The sequence below is a fragment of the Theileria equi genome, chromosome 1 (genome assembly GCF_000342415.1).
Source record: "Theileria equi strain WA chromosome 1, complete sequence".
Taxonomy (NCBI): domain Eukaryota; phylum Apicomplexa; class Aconoidasida; order Piroplasmida; family Theileriidae; genus Theileria; species Theileria equi.
Genome location: NC_021366.1, coordinates 2880529 through 2906556, shown reverse-complemented (window position 1 = coordinate 2906556; position 26028 = coordinate 2880529). Strand labels below are relative to the sequence as shown.

At 38.4% G+C, this 26028-nt stretch overlaps 17 protein-coding genes across 17 annotated transcripts; 7 read left to right on the top strand and 10 right to left on the bottom strand.

The window, feature by feature from the left end:
- Window positions 1-182: 182 nt before the first annotated feature.
- BEWA_030940 (hypothetical protein) lies at window positions 183-1697 on the top strand (the record flags this gene model as incomplete). The annotated part of the gene is made up of 1 exon (XM_004829850.1): window positions 183-1697. The coding sequence occupies one exon, from the start codon at window positions 183-185 to the stop codon at window positions 1695-1697; it is 1515 nt and encodes a 504-aa protein (XP_004829907.1).
- A 64-nt stretch (window positions 1698-1761) lies between these two features.
- BEWA_030930 (hypothetical protein) lies at window positions 1762-3045 on the bottom strand (the record flags this gene model as incomplete). Its single annotated transcript, XM_004829849.1, has 5 exons — window positions 2814-3045; window positions 2610-2779; window positions 2397-2575; window positions 2294-2362; window positions 1762-2259 (listed from the first exon to the last, which is right to left on the bottom strand). Exons 1-5 carry the CDS (start codon window positions 3032-3034, stop codon window positions 1762-1764), a joined length of 1137 nt encoding a protein of 378 aa, XP_004829906.1. The 5' UTR covers window positions 3035-3045.
- Window positions 3046-3113: 68 nt separating this feature from the next.
- Window positions 3114-3924, bottom strand: BEWA_030920 (40S ribosomal protein S18, putative). Its single transcript, XM_004829848.1, has 2 exons — window positions 3880-3924; window positions 3114-3633 (listed from the first exon to the last, which is right to left on the bottom strand). The coding sequence occupies exon 2, from the start codon at window positions 3621-3623 to the stop codon at window positions 3159-3161; it is 465 nt and encodes a 154-aa protein (XP_004829905.1). The 5' UTR covers window positions 3624-3633; window positions 3880-3924; the 3' UTR covers window positions 3114-3158.
- A 210-nt stretch (window positions 3925-4134) lies between these two features.
- Window positions 4135-4963, bottom strand: BEWA_030910 (60S ribosomal protein L11, putative). The gene is made up of 3 exons (XM_004829847.1): window positions 4915-4963; window positions 4630-4703; window positions 4135-4591 (listed from the first exon to the last, which is right to left on the bottom strand). The coding sequence occupies exons 2-3, from the start codon at window positions 4696-4698 to the stop codon at window positions 4145-4147; spliced, it is 516 nt and encodes a 171-aa protein (XP_004829904.1). The 5' UTR covers window positions 4699-4703; window positions 4915-4963; the 3' UTR covers window positions 4135-4144.
- Window positions 4964-5225: 262 nt separating this feature from the next.
- Window positions 5226-6719, bottom strand: BEWA_030900 (hypothetical protein; the record flags this gene model as incomplete). Its single annotated transcript, XM_004829846.1, has 1 exon — window positions 5226-6719. The coding sequence occupies one exon, from the start codon at window positions 6717-6719 to the stop codon at window positions 5226-5228; it is 1494 nt and encodes a 497-aa protein (XP_004829903.1).
- A 601-nt stretch (window positions 6720-7320) lies between these two features.
- On the bottom strand, window positions 7321-8597 carry BEWA_030890 (hypothetical protein; the record flags this gene model as incomplete). Its single annotated transcript, XM_004829845.1, has 3 exons — window positions 7321-8128; window positions 8163-8362; window positions 8400-8597. The coding sequence occupies 3 exons, from the start codon at window positions 8595-8597 to the stop codon at window positions 7321-7323; spliced, it is 1206 nt and encodes a 401-aa protein (XP_004829902.1).
- A 464-nt stretch (window positions 8598-9061) lies between these two features.
- BEWA_030880 (hypothetical protein) lies at window positions 9062-10770 on the bottom strand (the record flags this gene model as incomplete). Its single annotated transcript, XM_004829844.1, has 4 exons — window positions 9062-9244; window positions 9279-9740; window positions 9774-9905; window positions 9940-10770. The coding sequence occupies 4 exons, from the start codon at window positions 10768-10770 to the stop codon at window positions 9062-9064; spliced, it is 1608 nt and encodes a 535-aa protein (XP_004829901.1).
- Window positions 10771-10955: 185 nt separating this feature from the next.
- On the top strand, window positions 10956-11510 carry BEWA_030870 (hypothetical protein; the record flags this gene model as incomplete). The annotated part of the gene is made up of 3 exons (XM_004829843.1): window positions 10956-11039; window positions 11094-11327; window positions 11361-11510. The coding sequence occupies 3 exons, from the start codon at window positions 10956-10958 to the stop codon at window positions 11508-11510; spliced, it is 468 nt and encodes a 155-aa protein (XP_004829900.1).
- Window positions 11511-11529: 19 nt separating this feature from the next.
- BEWA_030860 (hypothetical protein) lies at window positions 11530-14653 on the bottom strand (the record flags this gene model as incomplete). Its single annotated transcript, XM_004829842.1, has 3 exons — window positions 11530-11739; window positions 11775-14384; window positions 14426-14653. The coding sequence occupies 3 exons, from the start codon at window positions 14651-14653 to the stop codon at window positions 11530-11532; spliced, it is 3048 nt and encodes a 1015-aa protein (XP_004829899.1).
- Window positions 14654-15764: 1111 nt separating this feature from the next.
- On the top strand, window positions 15765-17510 carry BEWA_030850 (mitogen-activated protein kinase 2, putative; the record flags this gene model as incomplete). Its single annotated transcript, XM_004829841.1, has 1 exon — window positions 15765-17510. The coding sequence occupies one exon, from the start codon at window positions 15765-15767 to the stop codon at window positions 17508-17510; it is 1746 nt and encodes a 581-aa protein (XP_004829898.1).
- On the bottom strand, window positions 16454-18931 carry BEWA_030840 (TBC domain containing protein). Its single transcript, XM_004829840.1, has 7 exons — window positions 18608-18931; window positions 18482-18574; window positions 18379-18447; window positions 18175-18343; window positions 18026-18140; window positions 17896-17992; window positions 16454-17860 (listed from the first exon to the last, which is right to left on the bottom strand). The coding sequence occupies exons 1-7, from the start codon at window positions 18853-18855 to the stop codon at window positions 17524-17526; spliced, it is 1128 nt and encodes a 375-aa protein (XP_004829897.1). The 5' UTR covers window positions 18856-18931; the 3' UTR covers window positions 16454-17523.
- Window positions 18932-19178: 247 nt separating this feature from the next.
- Window positions 19179-19601, bottom strand: BEWA_030830 (hypothetical protein; the record flags this gene model as incomplete). Its single annotated transcript, XM_004829839.1, has 2 exons — window positions 19179-19284; window positions 19324-19601. The coding sequence occupies 2 exons, from the start codon at window positions 19599-19601 to the stop codon at window positions 19179-19181; spliced, it is 384 nt and encodes a 127-aa protein (XP_004829896.1).
- A 160-nt stretch (window positions 19602-19761) lies between these two features.
- On the bottom strand, window positions 19762-21015 carry BEWA_030820 (hypothetical protein; the record flags this gene model as incomplete). Its single annotated transcript, XM_004829838.1, has 7 exons — window positions 19762-19840; window positions 19875-19931; window positions 19966-20213; window positions 20252-20349; window positions 20386-20472; window positions 20510-20657; window positions 20695-21015. 7 exons carry the CDS (start codon window positions 21013-21015, stop codon window positions 19762-19764), a joined length of 1038 nt encoding a protein of 345 aa, XP_004829895.1.
- Window positions 21016-21358: 343 nt separating this feature from the next.
- BEWA_030810 (guanosine monophosphate reductase, putative) lies at window positions 21359-22423 on the top strand. The gene has a single exon (XM_004829837.1). The coding sequence runs from the start codon at window positions 21456-21458 to the stop codon at window positions 22407-22409; it is 954 nt and encodes a 317-aa protein (XP_004829894.1). The 5' UTR covers window positions 21359-21455; the 3' UTR covers window positions 22410-22423.
- Window positions 22424-22562: 139 nt separating this feature from the next.
- On the top strand, window positions 22563-24119 carry BEWA_030800 (proliferation-associated 2g4, putative). Its single transcript, XM_004829836.1, has 6 exons — window positions 22563-22896; window positions 22931-23022; window positions 23062-23171; window positions 23208-23680; window positions 23718-23983; window positions 24021-24119. Exons 1-6 carry the CDS (start codon window positions 22740-22742, stop codon window positions 24081-24083), a joined length of 1161 nt encoding a protein of 386 aa, XP_004829893.1. The 5' UTR covers window positions 22563-22739; the 3' UTR covers window positions 24084-24119.
- Window positions 24120-24146: 27 nt separating this feature from the next.
- BEWA_030790 (hypothetical protein) lies at window positions 24147-25342 on the top strand (the record flags this gene model as incomplete). Its single annotated transcript, XM_004829835.1, has 2 exons — window positions 24147-24400; window positions 24440-25342. The coding sequence occupies exons 1-2, from the start codon at window positions 24167-24169 to the stop codon at window positions 25340-25342; spliced, it is 1137 nt and encodes a 378-aa protein (XP_004829892.1). The 5' UTR covers window positions 24147-24166.
- A 102-nt stretch (window positions 25343-25444) lies between these two features.
- BEWA_030780 (hypothetical protein) lies at window positions 25445-25730 on the top strand (the record flags this gene model as incomplete). Its single annotated transcript, XM_004829834.1, has 2 exons — window positions 25445-25564; window positions 25611-25730. 2 exons carry the CDS (start codon window positions 25445-25447, stop codon window positions 25728-25730), a joined length of 240 nt encoding a protein of 79 aa, XP_004829891.1.
- Window positions 25731-26028: the final 298 nt, after the last annotated feature.

The window sequence follows — 26028 nt, the reverse complement described above, 5'->3', positions numbered from 1 at the left end:
CCGGAAACTTCTTCAAACTATCGATGTTTTCTTTTCATATATCTTAGAGAGTGAGCAATATGCTTGTGAAAGACTCGGCGAGAATAGACAATTATTAGAAAATCCCAATAACTTGGAAGCATTTTCCAGGGTTATTACTTTTTTGGCATGTAACAAAATCCACAAGTACAAGAGTCTACCATATGCATCTAGGGTGTAAGTTTATTTATGAGCTAATTTACCAACTTAGAGTTGAAGGAACATCTTGGTCCATTATAAACTTGAATGACGATATTTTATTTGACTTATGCTCTGGGTCACTTGAGTTGCGTTTGAGTCAAAGGGCGGTTAAACCCCTTATAGAGATGGTGCTTAAAAAAATGCCTGAAGCGACACCAGACAGAATTGTAAAAGTTATATGTGGGTTTTCCAATTATTTTAATGATTTTAAATTGACCAGCAACTCAGCTATGTGGGTTTTTCTTAGGACAAAAAAATCTGAAGAAAAAGACATAGATGCGTTAAGACTTGCTGCTAATAACTCGCTAAATATGCTAGACTCTCGACATGGCAATAAGCATATAGCTTTTAGGACCGCTATAGAATATGCTAAGGTTATAGGTATGACAAAGATCAATGATTTTAAAGATTTGACAACCCTTTCTAAGTTTATGTTCAGTATTTCTTCAACTGTAAGCGCGTTCACATACCACGATTATCAAATTGTCTCAAGAAAAATGATGGATATTATGCGTACGAAGGAAAATTGGCATTCTTCAGTTTTTTCGCAAATTCTCTGGAGCATGTATATGGGTCGGTTTATAAACATAGAGATATTTGAATTAATATCATCGCAAGTGATGAATACTATCCATACTTTACCTACTGATCATCTGACACTATGTATATTTCCTCTCATACATTTTTTTCCATTGGATAGGCAACTAATGGTTTTAACATTAGACTATACTAAAGATATACTTCTTAGAATAGGTGATTGCAATAAACACCATAGGTTTTTTCAAGATATAGAAGTTCAATTGGTTAGAATAATCTGGTCTATTATTATCTCCGATGTATCTGAATGCGATGAAAAATTCACAAAGGATTTGCTTTGGTGTATATCTAACATAAATTGGGACAGGTTTCTATTGCATTGTAAAGTACAAGACATTAGAAAAATTAGTCAAATATGTACTATGCTCGAGCTTGATGTTTTCCGTGGGAAATCATTGGACGTGAAACTTACATCTCTGTTTCCTTCACGAGTGTTGGATGCAGTTGAGCATGATAATGAGATGTCACAAGATATAAATCGAATATCGGTATCCCAGGATAGAGTTAGACGGGTCTTAGATAAGCTTGGAGTGTTATATAGGAGCGAATTTACCGTTTACAGATCTATAATTGTAGATTTTGCTGTATCTAAGGACAAAATTGAGTTCAAGCCTGACTTGCTCATAGAAGTGGATGGACCACATCACTACATTGTTCGTCACAGTTTTAACAATCACTCAGACGAAGACTATGAACTTATAAGGAATAGAAAGACAGCTACCAAGTATAGGTTTGTTATAATACATTTTTATATTTTATTTAGGCTATTATCTCTTTTGGGATTAAATGTTGCAACAGTTCCTTGGATAGAAGGATACAGAGGCAAACTGGATAAATTTGTCGAAGATATTTTGAGAGACGGCAACGTTCCATTCGGTTAATTACACGTATGTTAGATTATAGAATGGCATGTTCCTTGAAAAATGTTGTACTGAATAAGAGTGTTTATGTAGATATTTCGCATACTAAAATCTTCCATTGATAAATGAGCTGAAAAGAGTATATATTTTTTACAATGTACTTACCATATCTATCCAACTGAAGGAGTATTTCATCAAATGTATGCGAGCGCGTTTTTAAATCGGGAGACTTGTATATGAATGTTGCGATATTTTTTCTTTTTATGTTGGCTGCGTATTCGGTATATACCAAAATTTGTTTGTTGTCTACTTTGGGAGTGATGATCGGTGATTTTTCTGCCAATTCACACCCCCTGCTAACTGATATCTCAACAATGAATTCTGGTTTGAACTCTCCATGCAAAATGTCCAACTTCATCTTTTCCCAGGTTTGGTCATTTTTGTCCCATAAAATATTGTAAAATGCGTTTACTGAGTGTATAATTAGTCCTATAGCACCATGTCCGAGCGCTTTAAACGTACTATTTTTTTCTGGGTTATCGCGATACACTTGTGATAGAAATTGCAGGTACCGATCTCCATACTGCAACATTAGAATTTAAAATTGGTTGACGAACGTATTTTGTTATAAGCTCCTTTACTTGGAGTTGGTAAGAGCTATTGATGTTTGTTAGATCGATTGAATCCTGTATTTTTACATTTTCCAAAGTGCAAACTAACCCATTGCAGAGCCTTGCATATATCACTGATTGCATCTTCATCAGTGGCATGGGAGAATTTGGACTTTGGAGGCATACTTTGCACGTATTGGCGCATTAGATTTGTTACCATGTCTTCTGATGAAGCTTGTCCATTGAACATTATAAACAGCGTTTGTATGAATAAACCCAAATCACCGCCTACAATGTACATTTATGACTTGGTAAAGTGTACCTGGAGAAAAGAGTGATTTTTTCGTAATTCTTCCATCCATAGAGGATATATGTGTGTCCTTTATCTCTACGAAATCATCCAGAGGGATACGTTTGAATATGTTATAGATGACACTATATTTATCGCTTGGAATCACATTGTGGCTTCTGACTTTGAGCTTCGACGGTTGACTAGGCGATGATATTAGTGACATGGACAACTTACCATAGCCCTTTGTTCCTGTAGACCATATTCTCCAGGGTTTCGATATGGGATGGACAGTTGCAGGTGGCTCTATATGTTTCATTTTTGATATTTATGTAGCCAGTGACGCTGATATTACCGGTAGAATCTTCCGTGTTTCCCTTTTCGGTACAGTGTGTAGTTGGCAGATGGAATTGCGATACAAATGCGATGATTTTCGATATGATTAAAACATATTGCATCTGTGAGTTGCAAAAAATCTACATTACAAGTGTGTGATATGTCCGTGGTGACAATCTGGGAACATAAAGTGGGAATATGGAGTAGATGACAAATTATAAAGGCGAACGCCTTGTTTAGGTGCGACTACTTCTTCTTTGCGACACCAACAGTTCTTCCGTGTCTGCCGGTGGTCTTAGTATGTTGGCCACGGGTCCTAAGGCCCCAGTAGTGCCTCAAACCTCTGTGCAAACGCATCTTCTTGAGCCTTTCGAGATCCTCACGCAAGCATGAGTCCAAAGCGTTTGCAGCATGATGCATATGCTTGCCCTCCTTGACATCCTTTTGTCTATTGAGGAACCACGATGGGATTTTGAATTGGGCTGGAGAGCCGATAATGGTGACTACCTTGTTGATTTCATCTTGGGTCAATTCACCTGCCCTCTTGGTGACATCGATTCCGGCCTCCTTGCAAACTACGGTGGCCATACGACGACCAACACCTCTGATGGCGGTCAAGGCGATGATGACCTTTTCTCTACCATCAACGTTGGTGTTGAGGATACGAAGAATGTGCTGAAACTGTTCCGATGTAGTGATAGAGATTGACATTGTCTTAAATCTGTAAAATGAGTGTAACAACGGCGTGAAGAATGTAGGGGGCCGGTATAGCCCATGTATCTGTGTATTTCGGGCCCCCATCCCGGGAAATGATTCATGGCAAAGAAAAAAATGGATATGAGACGTGGGAACAAAGAACAACAAATCTATGACCGAATAAAACAAGGTTGCCTGGTATGAGCGGTCCCCCGCGTCCATATCCGTTTTTTTGCCAGCTATTTTCTAATAAACATTAATAAAAACTTACCAATACATGAATTTATAAAAAAATGGATTAGAAAAGATAAAATTCCAGTGACCAAAATTGTAGTGCCTCGGTAGCAAAGACATCCTTAGGGGGTCGCGTAGAGGTTTCTCGAGGCTCCTTGGTGGACGGTCTCCCGGCTTTCTCTCCTTTACGACAAGAACCATCAAACCTGGTGATGGGCTAATTACGCGCAAACATGGACACACAGGGTCTACTGGGGTATCCCCGGCAGGGTTATAGATAACGCAATGTACTAGAACACACACTAGTTGAAGATGAGACCATCAAAGGTGTCCTGGAACCATTTCATGGCTTCTTCCTTGGTGACCTTGTGCTGCTTGCCAATTCTGGACTTGCATCTCCTTCTCTTGGTGACGCCATAGCCTGGCCTGACCAGCTGGACGTAAAAGTCCATTCCGTAGATACCAGTGGATGGGTCGTATTTGAGGCCAAGATCGATATGTTCCTGGATACCGAATCCAAAGTTTCCAGTGTCAGAAAAGTTCTTCTTCTTGAGTTCGTACTCCTTGACCTTGAGACCCCTTTCCAAGATGTCGAGTGCCTTCTTGCCGCGTACGGTAACGTGACAAGCGATTTTTTCATTTCTACGAACTCCCAAGGAACGGATGGTAAATCTACATTTCGAAAAGACCGGTTTTTGCTCTGTTAGCTGCTCCAAAACCTTTCCGGCACGGGTCAGCCTATCGCCTGACTACAGGGACGTTAGCATGGAAATTAAGCATGACTTACCTCGCCAACACCGATATTTAGTACCAGTTTGTTGATGCGAATATCTCTCATCACATTATCGCCAGCCATTTTATCTGTAAATGTCATTTAGAGTGGGTTTTGTGAAATGGAGAGTCCAGAGCACTGCAGACGCCCAACTAGACCCTAGAACTGAGGGAAAGTGTCAGTATAGATAAAAAGGTGTCGGTATTCATATAAAAGGGTAGTGATGACACTTGGCCAATCAAGGGGCGAGTCTGGTGGTGGAATCAGCCATATGAAGACAAGGACAGAGTTACGACTTACGAGCAGATTTATTGTTTAAATCTTTGGTATTAAAATGTTACAAGATACTAAAAAATAATAGCGAAAATAGTAGTGATGTCGCTGCTTTCTGGGCATTACACCAAAGCCCCAGCCTGATGCCACCTCGGCTTGTGCATCCGTCGACTTGAGGAGGATATGCTTTGTATGCCATTTTCTCGCACATTAAAATTTTGATAATCATAGCCGAATATTTGGGCTTGGGAAACACGCGCCCATGCCCTGTATGCTAGACTGGTGAATAACATGTATACTAATTAGCATTTTACTTTAAAAGTTGTTTGATTCTTAGATCAAGCTAGAGCCACCTCACAGTTGCCTTGGTCGGAAACGCAACGACCAGTAAGCTCCTCCTCATTTATCATGTGATGGAGGTAGATAAACAGGAGTAGCCTGACCAATAAAAGACCAAAACTTATAAAGATGGGTATATCAGTAGTTGCTTCAAGCATAGCATCGTCAGCATATGATAGCATAAGAGAGACAAATCCATCAAAAAACAGCGTGAATCCTGTTATTGTGGTCATGTGTTCCGCAGGGAATAAGAGATTAATGTACACCATGAGTGTGGAAAAGTCCACACAGATGAGTATCGCTTGGAGAAAGCAGAACATGTATCCGGTTGTCGTGTTGTGCACATACAGTAGCACAAATGCCAGAATAGAGAGGACATTGAGACTGTAATTCACTTTCGATGCTGAAAATCGATCAAATAAATGCCCTAGTATAAGTCCTGGTATAAATTGTGCAGACAACAAAATCTCTGACATAAATTCAACATCTTCATCATCGTCATAATACTTCAAAAAGAGGTTGGACATAAATATGTTTGAAAAGTTTGTAATGATAAAGCAAATGAGTATAATTACAAAACGTGGTGTAGCCAAATAAAGAATTGCAGATTGCGATAAGTCTTGTATGCTAGCCTTGAGATTCTTACGCTTAGGACTTTCTGCTGTGTACTCTTTCATATCTTCTGGTGCATTGTTAGTTTCTTCAGAAATAGAAAGAGTAGAATCATTCATCTCAAGCGCAGGTTTGATTGTACGTTCATATTCTTTGATGCATGTCGTCCATGACTTGACGGGCATGGCTGTCAATCCAATAATCATGGTTGGTACCACAGAAAAAAAGATGTAGAATATGCAGACTCTCTCGAATCCGTCTGGCCCAAACAGGGTAAACATGCCATTCAATATGAGAGGAATGTTGGTAGAAATATCATCTGCCACACTAACAACGAAGCAAATAGCCAACCCACTGCTATCAGAAAAAAGGCTAATAACGTTGAGTGCAGACATGAATACACATGACGCACATAAACCAATGCAGCAGAACGCAAATAAGACCAAGCGATCATCTTGACCGTTGAAAGCCAGCGCAAGCCAACCCAGAATCAAGAAGATATTCCCAGCTAACATAACATACCTTTGACTAAATTTATCCACTAGGGACCCTGTTAAGACAGATACAGCCATATCGCAACTTCTTGTCAACACCAACAAGTGCGATATTTTTAACCTTTGAACTTCACATTTTATTTTGTGTGCTGATTTTTCAGCTATATCGGCACTTGAGCAGTGCCATTCGTAAATTCCAGCCCTGATCAACAAACGTGATACAGAGGACCAATTAAAATAAATACTCGACGCAACTGATATTGGAATGCAGTAGAGAAGAATGATGATATATCTGTTTAGCCCTGTGTAATGGCGAGCAACGGCATTATAATTCGTAATTGATTTTGCCTTGTGTCCTCCATCAGAGGAGGTACTATTTGGATCCATCTTCGCTATCGTGGACCACCGTTTGTCTAGTGACAGATTTTCTTGAGAATACTCATCATTCCTGGAACTATCCAATTCCATTTGTATTTCCTACAAATAATTTGAGGTTGAAGCTTCCAGACAAAGAAACTGCGTTTATTACGATAATATGTTACTGTCAACAGGGAAGGCATCGATGTTTCCCGGGAATGTCAGGGGCGAGTAAATTTGCCATAGGTAGTTGTCATTTTAGAGATAACTCTGAGATTATAAAAATATTCCATGCCACAAGTGACAATAAACTCCCCTTTTAAGACCGGAGAATAGACATATCCATATCCTCACTACGCCAGTGCTATATACTATAAATGGAATGTCTAGACCACAACGATATGTCTTAAAATGAAATATTGCGTAGTATCGGTATACCTTTGGCCATTAGATGGACTCCAAAATGGGGGAAGGCCTCGTGTGGACTTCTTGTACTTTTAGCTACGTGGAACCATGTTGTAATTTCGGGTCGTTTTCAATACTGTGTTATAGTATTTATATAGTAAAAATTTTAGTACGATTAAGCGGTGTAATGACGTAGTATGTCGGAGCGCTGGTCAACACGAGAGATTCATCCCCTTCCCAATCGCTTGTTTCTTCTGGACGCCTTCTTTTCTCTAGGTTTCTTCTCCTTCTTGGTCTGGGATCCGACGTTTATCTTCCTAAGTTCCTTTGGTAACTCTCTTCTCCTCTGTTGTCTTGCATGCATTTCTGCAAGAAGATTGTAGTAGCCTGCTAGGCGTCTTCTTTCGTATCTGACGTAGCATTTTGGAATTGGAATCTTGTACAGATTTCGCATTTCACTGTTGTAGACCGCCTTTAGTATCCTGTTCCTCTTCCTCAGTGCAGCATTTTCAGATATGAGTTTGTCATGTAACTTAATAAAATCAAGCCTCCTTTCCTGTTCCCGTGCAAAGGCTTCCTTGTCGAAATTCAATAGAGCTTTCTTAGCGGGCTCGAAAAAGATTTTGTAAAACGCATCTGGGTGGATTCCCTCCATGTCTAACAGATTTTTTAGGCGGTCAATAACCCAGTTAAGTTTGTAGGTTACCGTATGTCTTGTTAGAATTTCCTTGTCAGATGTGAAAAAGTTCCAAAACATATCCAAAAGCGCCGGATGGACACCTTGTCTGTTCACTTCTGAGTTGAGAGAACGTATTACTTTACTCAGTGTCACTTCATTTGGTTGTCTTGCAACCGGATATATAGAAGTATAGTTTGGAATGTCTTCTGGTCCCTCTTGACAGTCTCTAACAAGAAGCCATCCTCTCCAGCAACGAATTTTGTCCATGTAGAAGATGTCGCCATAACCAGGAGTATAAAATCTCATCTTATACTCGATTGTATGATTAAATTCATCACGAGTCACTTTATCTTTACTATAGACATTTATTTCTTTACTGGGTCACTTACTCTCCGAAAAGTCTTTGTGTAAATATGCGCGTTGTGAGAGATTGCGAACTCATGGGATGCTGAGGATCACAAACATGCCCGCAGAGCTTCCATAGCTCGTATTTATCACGAGGAACCAGTCCATATGGTGGATCAAATCCTACTAAGTCTTCCTTTTTAATTTCTTCAGAGTCAAAAAGACAAAGAAATGGCTCAAATTCCTAAAAATGATATTAATGCATGTTATGAAAAGGTTACATCGTTGAGGATTTCCATGTTAATCTTTTCCAAATATGATGCCGTATCCGTAATTGCAATATTCTCTTTATATTTTTGTTCAATCAGCTTTTTGTCTTCTTCGGTAATTGTGGTTTGTGGCTTAACTTGTGGAGGTGCAGGTTTAGGTTTCCTATTAGATCGAAACTTATTCTTGAAAGAACCTGCATATAACCTCATACCATCATTTAGAGTCAATGAAGACCCTGAAGATATGTAAGATGATGAAAAAAGAGCACGTTTTGCGTCGGAATCCCAGCGATTGTTGCAAAATCTAGGATTATCGATCCTACAAGAGTTTTATACGGAGAAAGTGAGTAAAATACCATGAATAAGACCTATAGTCTAACAAAGCATCTACAGATTTGGCATTTATCAAGCTCAATCCGAATTCTGAGCCTAAACAACAAAAGAAGGTTCGTGAGAATATACTAAAGGAAAGTAGGAGAGGAATAGGACTATATCTCATGATACAAGGTATCATGAAATATAAATCTATGGTTATAAATCACCTACCATCATTATATAAACTAAAGTCAACATATACACACTACAGAGGACCCTTGCGCAAGTGGCTGATCACTCGACAAGAATTCTTAGGAAACCTAGCAAAATATAGCAGATAAAATATAGTTTGCGCAATTTTATTCTGCGGCTTTGGCCTTCATCATGTCGTTGGTGTTTATTATACTTCCTCCGTTTTCAAAGTAGATGCTTCTGGTAATGGCGTTTGATAAAAAGAGAGAATCATCATTTGTCCATATCTTGGCACCGTAAAATGCTGAAAGTGAAGGATCCTCTGATGAGTACACAGAAACATCCCATTCCTAAACATGAATGCAAAAGAAATGAAAAACAAACCGTTGGCAACAATTTCCTAATGTCAGTATAGAATCTTTCTGTGAATCCTGGGAACTTTGTGGAGCCGCCACAAAGAAAAATATTACTGGCCAGAAGTGGTTGTATCTGCGGAGGAGAAAGGGCTATTGTGCGATAGGCAAGTTCTACTATTCCGCAATCCCTTATATTAATATCCTGTGGACTGAATAGAATTTCAGGAATGGAGAATCTTTCTGCAAAGAGATCAATATGTTGATTATTATTTTCCATAATGTCTGGATTTAAAATCGATTCATGTTCCAATAGAGAATCTTGCGATGTTTCGAAATTTGGTTCATTGCTACTGGGAATAAGCGCCTCAAGTTTTTCAAGACTGTCTACATCACCATCGGCTAGTTTTTTAACCTCATTCTCATTATTTTCACCAAGTAAAGGTGCAGGTGCTTCGCGATAAGTTGTAAAGTGTCTCGTCATTACGGTTTTCTGTTTGTATTGTAAATATATAAATGAACAAACCGATCGAGTATTATAGTTTGGAAGAAAATATCTGTGTCGCAATAGATTGTTTCCCGGTATTCTTTGCAAATTTTTGGCTGCCCTCAATTCCAGATCGAAATTTCTTGAAATATAGCATGATTCCTCCTTCATCTACAAAACATGTATACTACGAAATTAAACAAACGTGCTGCACTACTAGTTCATTGAATTCTAAGTTGACGAATCTTAGAGCAGTAGTATTCTTCAGATACGCGTTTAGAGACGATCCAGCTAATGAAGTACGAAGAGCCGCATTTTGTATGGGTTTACAATTTACAAATGGCACAGAATGTGTAGTACCAAATCCACAATCTATTACTAAACAACATGATGTGTCAGTTGAGGTTTGGTACTTTGGAATAGGGTCAGGGTACGATTTTAACACCAGTTCATTTTGTGCAGATTTGCTAGTAAACTGCCTAGTTATAGCAGAATCATAATAGTGCGCGTTGGCTGTTTGTGATGGAATAAAAGCCGCTAATGGGAATCCAAAATCTTCAAAAATGATTTCAGCCGCAGCTTGTCTAGCTTGAACTGGGCAGAGATTAGGTTCCGTTACGCAAATTGCTGTGCTTTCAGGAGCGATACCCAAGACGTTGCTATAACTGAGAACATTCCCAGTGTTGGAAGGATTCACTCTTCCTATCAATTTGTCCCATATAGCTCTTTGACGATTAGAATCATATAACAAACTGCTGGTATGCGGTCGCATACAAAAGTATTCCATGAGTGTATAACACCCCTCTGATACATATTGAGAGTCATTTGTGTGAGTATTCAAGTTACTAGTCTGTTCTGTGGATGTTGATGAAAGCGTGTCATTGTAGTACTGTGAACCGAATTTCTTTTTGATTTGTCCTACACAATTAGGAATTACGTATGGTGGCTTCTTGGTGGAAGCGTGTCCAATCTTTATGAAGCCAGAGCCGTTGTCTAGAACGACTCTAGGAAGCGCTGCATAAGCTGATGCGTCCATATTATGTTATTCATATGGAAAGTGTTATAAGATGATTCCATAATCATAAACTTGCATTTTAGCAACTAATTCCATCATTTTATATACATATACAAGGACTGGCTTAGACTCTGAGGATGTTGGACATTTTGTGTGGGTTAAAAACCTTTAAATGGGACTTCATAAAGTACCTTCTCTTGTAAATTATGTCTACATTTATTTCTCCAGTAGCCAAGGAATGTATCACCAAAATTCAGTACCTTCTTCAGAATACTCTCTTCACATACGCGGTTTGTACTTACACATTGCATATTTTTATCTACATGCTCACATTCTTGGTTTAGGAGATTGTGTCTTCACTGTCCCCCGAAGCTGGTGCTGAACTGAATGAAGGGTTATCGAACATAGGAGTCATACCTCCTGAGGGTACAGAAGCTCCTACGAATCTCAATGAAAACAAAGATGTCGACAGCACAAGTGCGCCATTTGCGATATCGGAAAAGGTTGACAGATTGGTCACTCTGAACAGTCAACTTCAAATGTGTGTGGACTCACTACCGGATTCTTCATTATCCAAGGTATGTCGCCTCTGCTCCCACCTTATTGCCTAGGACGAGCTAAAGATAAAGATTGCAATCCTCGATGAGGAATGCCAAAATGCATCGCAAGAACTCAAGAGTTTGTATCAAGAGCTTGATTCAGCTTATAAAATTATAAAGCAAGGGCTAAAGGAGGAATTGGAGCAAAGTGAATTTAAATAGAAGAATTAAATGCGATACGCTAGTAATCCGGGTGCATTGTTCCCAGTATATTTGCTAGCCTATTAAATACTACATTTGGTGCGGGTAAAGAGTGGGAAGGACATCCCACGTCTACAACTGAATTTACTAAATTTTCTGGAATAGGGTTTTTCGCGCGATAATTCCACTCGTTAGCTTTACAAAATTGCTCTGTAAGGTTGATACGTTCCTTTCTCTTTTTGTAATGCTTCTAGAAAATAATGAAAATGAACATGATGAACATACCAGTTGTTCCTTTTGTAGATTTAGAATCTGTTCGAATATATCCAAATCGTCACCCTCTGATATACCATTTCCGACTGTCGTTTTGTCCATACTTCTCTCAACAGAATCGATGGTGAAAATTTTTGGGGGTTCATTTTTGTATAATTCTGACATTATTGCGATTGTTTCTATTTGGAAGTTTGACGTCAAGAGTACCAACGTGGTGTATACAAAATTAAATGGGAATACAGGTAACTGCAGATCGTTATTTTTCGTATTAAACACAGAAGGATCTATGGCAGATGGTGATAAACACATGTTCAATACCATTCTGGAGATTGACCTCTTTTGGCTGAAAATTTCCTTCATTACTACATTCTCATTAGAAATATCAAACAAATACATTTCCAGAGTTCCAACATACTTTCCATTATCAATGTGCGAGGTAGTAACTACAAGTATGTTTGGAAGGAGCCTTTCATAAATAACCTTGTCAATTTCTTGATCCTCTGTAATAGGATATTCCCATAGTGATTTGTCATTGGTAATATCCCAAATACACAACCTTTTGGAGCCTGATATGATCACAAATCTGCTTTCATAGGGAGAGATAAATTTGATGAATGATACATCGCTCTTGTGTGTAATTATATCATTTTTTTCAAGAGCATACTTCGGTTGATTAACCATTACAGCCTTAACAAATTCAAATTGTCTCTTTTTATTAATTTCCCAAACAGAAACAGCTAAATCGTGAACAACACAAATGAGATTTCCAGATTCATTAATCGATGCAGTAATACAAGGCATGTTTCTATATGATCCAACAGAAACACAAATCCATATGTAATCATCTACAGTTTCATTTTTGAATGATTTACCCTTTAATTCTTTTAAATCAGAATCACTATATGTTACAAAACCCAAGTTGTTTGGAAAAACAGCCTTTTTTACTACATTCCATATTTTAAACTCAGAATCCATCGAAGCAGTCAAAAATGCATATGTGTTGGAAATTTGTGCAACATATGTAACTTTGTGTGTATGTGGGTTGGATATCTTCGTGTGAGCCACAAATCCTAATCCCTCCTTGTCATGCATTCTTACCCAAAATTTGAGGGTACTCTTTTTATTGTTACTCAGAGTTTCGTGTTCAAACTGTGGGTATAGCATTGAAGGTTCATCAATTGTGTCAGTAGTATGCAAAACCTTTCTGGACTGTATTGTTAAAACTACCAGACCATCACTTGATACACACATTTCATCTAAATTCCAGTCTTCACCGAATTCGTCGTCTTGCCTACTTATTATATTCACAGTTTTTAGATCAAGTGACCCTATTTCACAATCTTTAACATAGTTGAAGATTTGCAACTTGTTCGGCCTGGAGGAGACAACTACATTTCCTCCAATCATTGTCGATTCTGCATCCTTTTTCGATGCATTTACAAGATCATTGTATACATGTGGCCAATATTTAAAAATTGGAACATGAGATTCTACATTCACGTTTGAATATGTTATATCTGTGTTTTCTTCTAAAGCCTCAGCAGGAGATTCCAATGGCAGTTGGGTGTATTCCTTAGTCGACTTAATTCCAATACTCATGGGAATAGACAGACCAGAAATGCGACTTTTTATAGAGAGTGCAGATGGATCAATAAAAAATATTTCGTTGGCCTCACAGGCAGCAAAATAAAGGTCTTCAGAGTTTGATATTCCAAGATGAAATATTGCTGATCCTAGTCTAGTTACAAATTTTTTGGAATTGCTATTCAAATGCCAAATCACCAAAACACCTTCCTCACCTCCGGAAAGCAAAATTGAACCATCCCTATTGAAAGACATGCAATTAACGCCATGAGCGTGCCAATGGAGTGATCTTGCAGAGATGGGCAATCGAGCAAAATTTTTAAGATAGCCAAAATCCTCATCTTTACTATACAACTTCCTATTCGTAGTCAGGAAATTAGCCTTTTGTCTGAGATGGATAGGGTTCAAGTCAAAATATGATTGGGGCATATCACAAACCATTACAAGGTTTTCATTGCCATCATCCGAATGATCCAAATCATATATAATAATACGCCCGGTAGAATCACCTAGAGCCATAAAATTTCTTGAGTCGAATGCCATACAGCATACACTTCCGATTAGTTCGAAGTATGTGATTCTATAAGTTGCGATATTTAAAATCAACACAGACTTTCCAATCCCTATTCCAACAAGATTCAACCTTCTGTTGGTGGCATACACATCAACTTTAGAGAGCAACGAACATACTCTTTTGAATGACTTTACATGCTTGCAATCAGAGCTAGAGGGATCCAAATCTATGGCTTGGTTGACGTCTATCTCAGTACTTTTTATAATGCCAAGAAAATCAAAAGTCATGACCGATATTTCAGTTGTAATGGATTCCTTGTTAGTCAAGTATATGAGCAGTATGGCGCCGGAGTCTGGACTCACATCGACTGACAAGAGACGCTTACAAGATATTTTAGCCCTTATTAGCAGATCCAGTGAGTTTCCACCTTTGTTCACGTTGTAGCAGGATATCACTCCATTGGAGGATCCAGAGATGAGTATTTCGTATCTTCCGTCAAAGGTAAACGACTTGGCGCCAACAACCTATAGCATGTCATATATATGTATATTGGAGGATATAATACCATTTCATCATTCAAATTCGTGCTAGAGAGCTTAGATCCACTTTTGGAATCGTATAAGCTGCATTTTTGATTATTTATAACACAGAGAACAGAATCAAAGTTCAGAAACGTCGGTTTTTCGGATACAATATAGCCAGCTGACAGTTTTGGGAAATCCTTGTAGTATTCCGAGGCAAACTCGGTATTCCCGTCTGAGTCCGCGTCATTTGGAATACTGATGGAATCCATTGTAGGACGGCCTTGTTAGTACAAAATTTAGCTAATAAAATACAGTATTAAATGACACTAACGTACATGATTAAAAATGGACTGGAGGAAGATTCCAAGGAGGCGCAGCCCTGGATATACAAACACCATCCTTGGGTAACATGAGAGGCCAATCAGAGATTTAGAGTAAAATTTATGGATATTCCTCAAACTCGACATGACACCTTTTTGTGGAGAATTCTGATCTATAAGCAGGTTTAGTTACACAGAGTGTACAAAGCCGCAATGTTCATGATACGCGCAAATCTTACATTTGTTTCATTATTCCATGATGAGTTTGATATAAAACAACTACAACAAATCCTGTGCTTCTCATAGGCACAGGATCGCGGACGCATAGTCCATGACCAGCAATGCTATTCTGTTTCGTGTATCTAGTGTGAATAAAAGCTCATAATAGTCATATGATAATGTTAAAATATTTACTAACTACATGTCTGGTCTGTTTTTATCTCTTCATGGCCGCTGGATACCCTAGAAAGCACCAGATGTCCCAAATGGATGCTAATAAAGCACAAAACAGCTAAATTCGCGGATACACACGTATAATACCACAAGTTACCCTTATAGACTCGAATTCACCCTCAACAGCAGGAGCACTGGTTTGCAGTAGACACGCAGATGCTCTGAGTGTGGCATGCTCGGACAATACCACCAATTCAGCCATCCCTGGTACACACCCGTCTTATCAGTTACATATGATAGAAATAGCACTGAATATTCCCTGGAATTGCAACTAGGTACATGTGAATATATACTAGTGAATACATAGTGAACTGCTCTCCTAAAATTTGGAGCGCATTTGATCTACATTGTTCAAGAAGAGTGTATTTTGCTCTTGTGTATCATTATATGTGAAAATTAGCTGTTTTGTGCCAAAACGCCGCCCTGTGTTTCGACTGACTGGTTCTTGGATTCGGTGTCTTGAATCAAATACACCTGCAAACTACGCTGATGTTTGCTATGACGATCAGTTTTGTTCTGTGAATCGTTTGTTTTATCTCGAATAGGACCCCTGCCTTTTGAAAAGGTCCATTGTCTGAAATGATATTTACGGGCAACACTATAGACAATGACTAATAACCTACGGTGCGATAAGGTTAACAAACATGGTCCCTATGATACTTCTAAACATGGAACTAGGGATAACCATTATGAGAATTATCACCCTACTTTTGTAGCTGGCTCAAAAAAGTATATGGAGGATAACACGGCTGTAATAAAGCATGTGAATAAACAGGCATCTGTGCGAAACAGAGTTAGTTCTGTGGATACAGATGTACCACCAACCTTCTATAGGAGAGTATTGTCGTCCAGAAGGGAAACCTCAATTGGTAGTGCAGACATATCATCTAGTTTAATGACGGAATATGCAGCTACATCTAGAAAGGATAGCATACAAAACGAAAGGTACAAACCAAATAGATACTCCAGCGTCCACACCCTAGAGAAGAATAGTAATATAAAAGTGCATGTACACAATGGTATTAAGTGGGAGCTAACAGATCGCTATAAGTTTATTGACATGGTTGGATCAGGCTCGTATGGACATGTTTGTAGAGCTTATGATCTACAAGAAAATAAGTTCGTAGCTATAAAACGGATTCACAAGGTGTTTGATGATTTAATTGATTGCAAAAGAATCTTACGCGAAATTGCAATTTTGAATCGCTTGGATCATCCAAATGTAGTTAGGATATTGGACATCTTGGTACCAAGGAATTTGGAAACATTTGATGTATTATACGTCGTTTTAGAAATCGCAGCATCGGATATAAAACAACTAGTTAGGTCACCCGCATTCTTGAATGAGAATCACATTCGCATGTTGATTTACAACTTGTTATCAGGTGTACATTATCTTCATTCTGTTGGTATATATCACAGAGATTTAAAGCCAGCGAATTGTTTGGTTAATAGGGATTGTAGTATAAAGATTTGTGATTTTGGCCTTGCAAGGACCACCACACTATCCGATGGTTATCCAGAGGACCTTTCAAACACAGGCAGATCATTGTATAGTAGCAACAGTATTATTAGTAATACTACTAGAACAATATCAGAGAACACTTGTTACACATCTCAATCCGTTCCGGATACATTTAGGCAATTTTATAACGAAGAGATGCCACAGATTCATAGAATGAGATTGAATGCACAAATGACAAGACAACTGACAGGTCATGTGGTAACTAGATGGTACAGGGCTCCTGAACTTATTTTGCTACAGGAGAATTATACATTTGCGATTGATGTTTGGTCTATAGGTTGTATATTTGCAGAATTATTAAATATGATGAAACAGAATATTAGCGAACCATCGGACAGATCTCCACTATTTCCGGGGACATCATGCTTTCCATTGTCTCCTGATAATAAAAATTCTGGGAACAAGAACTCCAGGAATACAGATCAGTTGAACATTATCTTTAACGTAATTGGGACACCTTCTGAGGAGGATGTTGATTCAATAGAGAAACCAGATGTTAGAAGATATGTTCGACTTTTTGGTGAGAGACCCTCGGTGAATTTGTACGAGAGGTTTCATGGTACATCTGGCGAAGCAATAGATTTGCTCTCTAAAATGTTGACGTTTAATCCGAGCAAGAGGATTACAGTGAAGGAAGCCCTTCAGCATCCATATTTTAGTAACATAACAAAGGGAAAAGAAATTTCAGAGTATTCAGAAAAGATCAGACTTCCATTCAATGACTGGATTAGCATGTCAGAATCACAACTTAGGTATGCATTCTTAAGAGAGATACAAAGATATCACGATGATTTTAAGATTCCCGTTAAAATAATCTATCGCTCATAATTTGTAAAATTTTTTAATTTATCATTCTCATTGCTTGTTCTCTATATTGTTGTATATCCTTTCTGCTGAAAGATGAAAGATTGTAGAATGCGATTTTAAGAAACTCGTCGTGTTGTAAGACACTTTTTGACATGGTTTTGCAGTAAATGAGCAAATCCTTGTCCGAACTTAGAGCCAATATTCTTTGTTCATGTAGTTTGAAAAGAGAGAATCCTATTCTAAAGAGAATCTTGTCACCCTCCAGGAATAGGGAGTCCCAAATTCTAACCACTGTTGTCATTGGTAATGAAATCGTGAACAGACACAAGAACCATTCAGCGCATATCCACATTAAATCGATTCCATTCATCCTTTATATTGTTTATAATGTTTACATCCAACTTACTTTAGGTGTCTATAAAGTTTTTTGAGCCTACTTTGGATAATGAATTCTAGAACTAAAACATCCCGTTTCAATTCTATCATTCCATTATTATAATACCCTAAATAATTTGAATAGAGGGCGGATCATATACCTATGATTTTCAAGCCCCTCCCTGGGATTTTGCTGTTAATAATCTGTACGAGGCACCAAAAGGCCTCCTCTTCGTTCATAAATATCAACAGTGTTGCTGTCAAATAGTTTAGACTCTGTGTGATTCGACATAAGCTTGTAATAGCAAACCTGGCAGTAATTGACCGCGGGAATGTAGTTTGCAAATGCTATCAAAACATTGCGCAACATTACAGTTCCAAACGAATTAACCTTATAATTCTTGTGAGTTGGAAATGTACGATTTATATCCAAACTTATTTGGTCTGATATCTCCTTTGCTGGTGGCATTTCCACCATCCTAGAGAAAGGTTGTAGATGGAAAGGAACACTTACTTTTGATAGATTCCATCATTCATTGCTATAAGCTCATCAGCTCCCAATAATTTTTTCCACATCAGTGGCCTAATTTAAAGGTACCAAGCAGAACTAAACATACCGCAAATTATCAGGTATTCCTTTTCTTACAAGCAATTTGAAGTCGTCCGAATCAAAATCCATCCATGACTCAGATACAGGCACGTTCTCCCACCTGAAATAGTGATATGGTTCATATGGAGTATACCTTTTCAGACGGCGCTCTTTCTTAGTCTCAAAATCTTTCTCATACATCTCGATTCCGGACGCGAATTGATTCTCGTCCATCGAAAACCCATAGTTGTCATATTCAGAATGAGCTTCTTCAGCGGTATTGGTCATTGATTGTATGTTATTGATTGTCCTTTTCATCATCCTCTTGGATAGTCCAAATAGATGATAACTGGCCCGCTTGAGCAGGGGTTTCTTTTGCTTATCAGGGTGACTAAACTCCATATTCAGGATATTAAACTTATACAATCACTGTGTACAACCGTTTGGTAGATATGCATAGTATTATACTACATTCGAAACAATTTCAGTTCCGGTCTTCACACATTCACAAAATATGCGATAAAACTATACGTAAATTATAAATAAAGTTAAATATAAGGATCTAAATCAAATATTGGTGTTGGAAAATGGCGATGAAGCAAAAGTACGTGCTGCTAGAGTGGGACCCTGAAATGGCACAAATAACAAACACTTTAAGATTTATAAATTAATTTTCTTATAATTACAACAGTATAGAGGCAGCGATACCAATTTGTGCCGATAGACTAAGGAACGTTCGGCTCATATAGAGAAATATGCGATTGGTCCCTTCCCTTGGAGTTCCACCAAATATAAGGCAAACTCCAGCCGGCGTAGTGTTGATCGTACTCCCTGGAAGTCGTTTGCAAGTGAATGTTACAATGTACTTACCTTTTGTCATTCAGGGCATAGTACCTAGCCATACGCAAAAATGCAAATCTTGTCCTCTTACACTTCATCTTTCCCCATTGATAATAGTTTATTAAGCATAGTTTATATCCAAAGGCCTTTATCAATTTTATCATCAATTTCTGATTAGCCGTGAAGTTGAAGGTTGTAGCATAGAATCTATGATAGGAATTGCAAAGCCAAACTAGATTTTTGTCTTGTTCTACAATGTCTAAAAGTAGCCCATTCTTGTAAACATTGGTGTCGTGTCTTATTTTCATTTTGAATAGATGGGAAGAGACCTTGAACAGATGTATGAAAATGAAGCGTGTTGTACCTTATCCACAAAAACTGTAGAGTGAGAGCTCTTGTACTCATCAAAACTTAAGATAACAGTCATTAGTACGTGTTTCTGTTCATCTGAAAGATAATTATGACGATTTACAGATAACTACCGCTCAAAGTATTATAGTAGTTTGGGTATAGGCACTTTAAAAATGAGACAATTATTGTCAGTTGCCTGAACATTTCTGAATAGTTGATTAACAACAAACCTTGAGTACTTTTTATCATAATCCCTGCCCTTACTTTTTCCGAGTAACTCCGCCGTTCTAAAGATAAAGTATCAATCCTGGTAGGGAATACCTTGAGAGAGAGCTAGTGATCAGATTTAAATCTTCACTAGTCAGAAAATTTAGCAACAAATTTGAATATGCGATGTTGGCTAGTTGAGTAATATCTAGGTCCTCATTAAATCGTATAGCGTCAGATTCACGGATGATAAAACGATCCTCAAGTTTTAATTTAACAGCACTAGATAGACACTCTAAAAATAAGAGACTTGAATAGAGAGATATCGCCAAATTAGGGGATAGCCCTTCCAAATTATCCTCCTGTATATTAATAATTAATGCATAGATAAGAGACCAACTGATATTTTTTTAATAATCTGACCTATTATTTCAACATCATTGTACTTTTGATTGGAGTAAGTTGAGAGTAGAAGGTTGATTTCATCCCAGTTAAGAACTGTAGATTATGATTTGCGAAGAATGTTTAAGATACCGCTTATTTCCTTGTGTATAATATCTGATATCGCCAAGAATAGGGGATCATACATTATTCCCAAATCGTTAAATAATTTACAAATTGCTATAAAGAGAATGAGTATGGCAAAGTGCAAAGATACCAAAGATGATTGGCCTGATGCCGGCGCCAGCCAAGCCTGAAACATCATGTTCGCCAGAATCACGAGATAATTTGAGTATACATAGTCTAATGCTCTCAGAAAGAGGTGATATCAAGTCAAAATCGTTAAACTTGAGGATTTTACACACCTAAAATATGAAGATAAAGATGAACCAGAGTACAAACTTGCAAAATCGTGAGGCAATTGTCAATTTCTGCGACTTTGTCTAAATTATTTGCGCTTGAAGGATATATTTCCTTCAATACAGCAGTATCATGGTTGCTGGATATGAACTTTGTTAAGATATTCGCGACGTTCGTATATTTGAGGCCAACACAGAGATCGTTGGCATCTTTAACAAGTTTATCGTAGTAAGAGCTTGATGCATAATGTGTAAAGGTGCGATCAGAAGCTAAATTAGTAGGATAAGCTAGGCGACTACACAAGCCATTCCCAATGAACCAATTTCTGACTGGGCTTAGAGAATGACCATATTTTAATAACATCACAGGGGAATTTGGGTAAAAAGGAAGTGGTAAAGGGGCAGATCCCTATACTAGATGTGGCCCAAGGTTGAGACTGAGGGTAAAGTCGGAAGAATTGAGGAATACCACATCCCAGTCGGCAGACAAGCTAATGTTAATGTGAAGGAAGATTAAATCCATGGAAGGAAACGAGTTCATGGTATAGGCCCAAAATGTCCTATTAGACAAGTAATTATCCCCCCAAAATTCTGCGCTAAGCACCGGTTGCTTCTTCCCAGTGCAACACGCCAGAGACCATCAACTACGCGTGGAGATCTTAAATTTCTCCACGTTAGGTGTTGTGTAGTGCAATAAAAATTTGAATGGACTTCTCATTATAGTGCAAACTGTTTTGGTCTATTGGACATTTTAGACAAGTTTCGCGAAGAAGTATTGTCTATTCAACTTCCTTTTTTTAAAAAATGGATCTGAAGTTTGATTTCAACCATGTCATGCTCTTACCGCGTGAGTGCGTCGTGGAATCTCGCGGTGATACTGACGTATCTGCAAAGCTCGGAAAAAGAACATTTAGGATCCCTTTGATGGCAGCTAACATGCCTTCCATTATAGACGAAACTATAGCTATAGAATTAGCCAAGAGGAATTACTTTTATGTAATGCATAGGGTTGATATAGACATACTTCAATTCGTTGCAAAGATGAAGAGTTTGGGTTTATTCACTTCAATTGCTATTGGTATTAAGAAACCATTCCATGATTTGATCGACAAACTCCATGCTGAAGGGCTTGTACCCGATTATGTCACAATTGATTTAGCCAACGGTCATTGCCAAAGAACAAAGCTTATGATTGAACATTTGAGAAGCAAGTTTGGCGATGAAACCTTTATTATTGCTGGAAATGTAGCCACTCAAGAGGCTGTTATTGACCTCGAGAGTTGGGGTGCCGATGCTACCAGGGTTGGCCTTGGTCCCGGCTATGTGTGTACCACTTCACCAAGAACTGGTTTCGGAAGTAGGGGATGGCAGTTGAGCGCAATAGCTGACTGCGCAAAGGTTGCCAAGAAAGTTATCATTGCAGATGGTGGTGTGAGATCCAGTGGTGACATTGCCAAGGCCATCCACTTTGGAGCCCATTGGGTCATGTCTGGACTCTTTTTCACTGGACACAAGGAGTCCCCAGGAGAGGTTGTAGTGGAGAATAACGTAACTTACAAGACATACTACGGTAATGCTAGCGCACAGTGCAAGCAAAGTAACAGTCGCATAGAAGGAAGGTCTACACTCATACCAGTTGAAACTTCCCTTTATGATAAGCTCATTGAGGTTGAGGAAGATTTGCAGTCCGCTGTATCATTCTCTGGAGGTACAAAGTTGGAAGATATTACCAAAGTGGACCATGTATTTATACGCTAAATATCATATAGATATAAAGGAGTATTTTTAGAGCTTATACATTTATGCTATACATTTCTTGTTTTCATGATAGGACGAGGCTCTGGGTGTCTCTGCCTCCCCGGTATGGTTTGTATGGTGTGAACTAAAAGTTGGTCCTGTAGCCGTTAAAATACTCGAAAACAATTTGGTATACGAACATTTTATTTCATATACGTGGAAATTCAGTAATTTCTCAAAAGTACAAATTCAACACGGTTATACAAGGGACCTTTGTATGACACCTGTACAAGCTGTCTAGCCACAAGATAATTCACGATTTCTTATTGTTAGTCTCTTTTAAAGGTACAAATGGCATCGGAAGTTGGTGACTCTCCCTTTAGCCCAAAGGCTGGCGTAGAAACCAATGAAAATGACCTTTCTAACTCTGATATTGTAACCAAATATCGCACAGCCTCAAACATTGCCAATTTAGCCCTTAAAAACTTGATTGATGATCTCAAACCAGGTAAATTTCCATGTCTACTTAAATGTCTTCATAGGTATTTCTGTCAAGTCTCTCTGTGATAAGGCCGATAAGTTTATATTAGAGGAGGTTGGCAAACTATACAACAAGAAGGAAAATGGAAGAAAGGTAAACAACACCTCTCATGGACTTTACATGTATTTATAGATTGATAAAGGTATTGGCTTTCCCACCTGCATTTGCATCAACGAGATTTGCGATTACTTCTCTCCAAACGACGAGAATGTAACTGTTAGCGATGGAGATTTGGTAAAAATGTACGTTTGTTCATGAGCATACCATCTACCATGTAGTACCACTGGATGCCACATTGATGGTTACGTCGGTCTTGCAACTCACACTGTGTTCGTTGGCACACAAGCAACTGGAAAGATAGCTGATGTTCTCAAGGCCGCATGGTTCTGTAGTGAGGCTGCCTTGAGGAAGATTAAGGTTGGAACTTCCAGCTCTGAGGTATCCAAGACAATTGAGAAAGTTGCCGCCGAGTTCAACTGCACACCACTTCTTGGCTTTTACAGTCATGAATTGAAACGCCATGTAGTGGAAGGTAGCAGATATTTCCCTGGAAATACTAAACTCGAGGACAGAACTGAGTCATTTGTATTTGGGATCAACGAGGCCTACTCCCTGAACATTGTGATTTCTACGAGCGAGGGAAAACCGAAGCCAACGGAACATACCACTACCATTTACAGAACAGATGTTCAAAATAGGTATACCCTCAAAACCACTCTAGGAAGAACATTCATCTCCCAAGTCAACTCAAGTGAGTTTATAGAGCATATATAGACAAACCCATTTAGAATTCCCCGCTTTCCCATTCCATACAAAATCATTTGAAGATGAGAGAGCACTCAAAGTTGGATTGCCAGAGGCTTTGAGACATAGTTTGCTCAAGCCTTACTTTGTCACATCAGTCAAGAATGGTGAATTCGTTGCTCATTTTAGATGCACAGTATTGTTGTTATCTACTGGCCTAAAGAAGATTACTGGGCTTCCATTTGACCAACTAGAATCGTGCAAGTCTGAATTTGAAGTAAAGGATCAGGATCTTCTCGACTTGCTAGCAGTAAGTCTACCCTGTTATATATCCATTGCCATTATAGAGTCCAATTGCCACTAAGAAGAAGAAACCAGCAAAGGCAGCTGAACCCGCAGCCACTGAATGATCTTTGTGCGATAGAGTATTGTATTGGGGTGCTACTCGTGGGCACCTTTTAATATTTCTAGTTATCAATGTATACTTTATAAAATGGTCATATGTGATGGTTGCGGTGTCCAATGTTTTAGTGATTTATGCTGCCCAAAATGTATGGAATATGACAAGAAGAGCTTCTTTTGTACACAGCTGTGCTTTGATACGAGTTGGAGGAATCACAATAAAACTCACAAATTATTACTAGAAAAATCAAAGCGTCCACAAAATAATACGGAAACGAATACACACTTGACCACAGATATGTCTATCCCCTCATATACAAACGAGGTAATTTCATTCACAATCTAAATTCACACGTATTCACAGACTAGTGGATTAAAGGATAGGATAATACACCGTAGCGACCCTGAAGGTCGCCAGGAACATTTAACAACGAACTTTACAGATATCAATATTTCAAGGGAAGGCCTAGACACCAATAGAACAAACAACATTAAAGCGGATCATCCAATTGATACGACAGTGCACACACTCAGTGCTTTAGATAACATAGAATCTCTAAAGATCTACGATCCAGAGAGTAATGTGCTAGGAGCTGGAAAGCACGTTGATCAAGGTAACGTAACAAAGTGGCTAGTAGATGCCGCAGCAAAACTATCAAATACACTCAATATGACTGAAAATTTGCATAATATCAACGTTTCAAAGTTTAACATGGACAAGAGAATATATCAGAGCGCTGACCAACTCATGAATTCCTCAAAGTCCTACTCTTCCTATAGATTTAAAAGGAGATTTAGACAGATTATAATAACTTTGGTTTTCTCCTTTATACTGTTCTTGTCGTTTGTATTCTCAACAAAATTGGTTGACATTATAGACGACAGAATAGCCAAGAAGTTTAACACAATATCGACTTTTGGTCCAGATGAAAACGCAGTAGATAAGTTCATTGAAACTACGGAGGAACTCCGTAAAGAAATCCTCAAGTTGAGAGAACAAGTTTATAAAAATGCGGTAGCTATCAACGGATTAACTGATGGAGCTTACAAGGTTTCTGGAAGTGACGATTCCGCCAAACAATTCAAGAAGAACAAGTTTGATAGGAATGGAACAATGATCACTCTCAACAACAATGCCTCCAGCAACCAAAATATAAATCGGCAAGACATAACATCAAACATTAAAAAGGATGGACAAGAGTTGGATGCCACAAGTTTTGTCCCCGACGCTATAGAATACGATGCCAATATAACACAACAGTTTTAGGTGAGCCTGGGTATCACTATTCCCCAGCTCATTCCCTGAGAGGATTTTTTTAATTTTGTACAATATATATTCTACGATGTGTTACATCTATGCTCATACATGATGGAAGATGGAGAATCTACGCACGTGGAGACGTATTTAGACTCTATACGCCAATGGGCAGAACAAAGGTCCAGAAAGGTCAATGAAACAAACTTGGAAGCATCTAAAGCGAGCAAAAAGGTTCGATATACCCATACATGTAGTTTAGATTCACACACATTTACAGAAGATCCACACTTTGAGGCTCGACACGCTCAAATGTGCTGTTCTCTGCCATGCCGGACATATTTCATTCTTGAACTCAATAATAGACTCTCCCCTTTGCAAGGTACCATTAAAGATGTAGAATATCGCCGTATAGGCCTTTTGTCTCTCCTTCTTTGATAATCATTACACTGGGCCAAAGGATCCTTTTCCCATATTTAGCTTTATTATAGAAACTTTCCGGGTAAGATTGCCAATAGAAATGATAGGTGTAATAGATCATCGTGACTGAGGATCCAGATGACTGCATAAGCCCTTTGAAAAGAGGAGACTATTTGTTTAGAATCTCAAGGTACTCTTATCTACATGCTCTCACCGGTATGTAATAGGTCCCTGAAATTGCTAAAAGGATGTCACATCATACTTTCTCTGGTATGTTT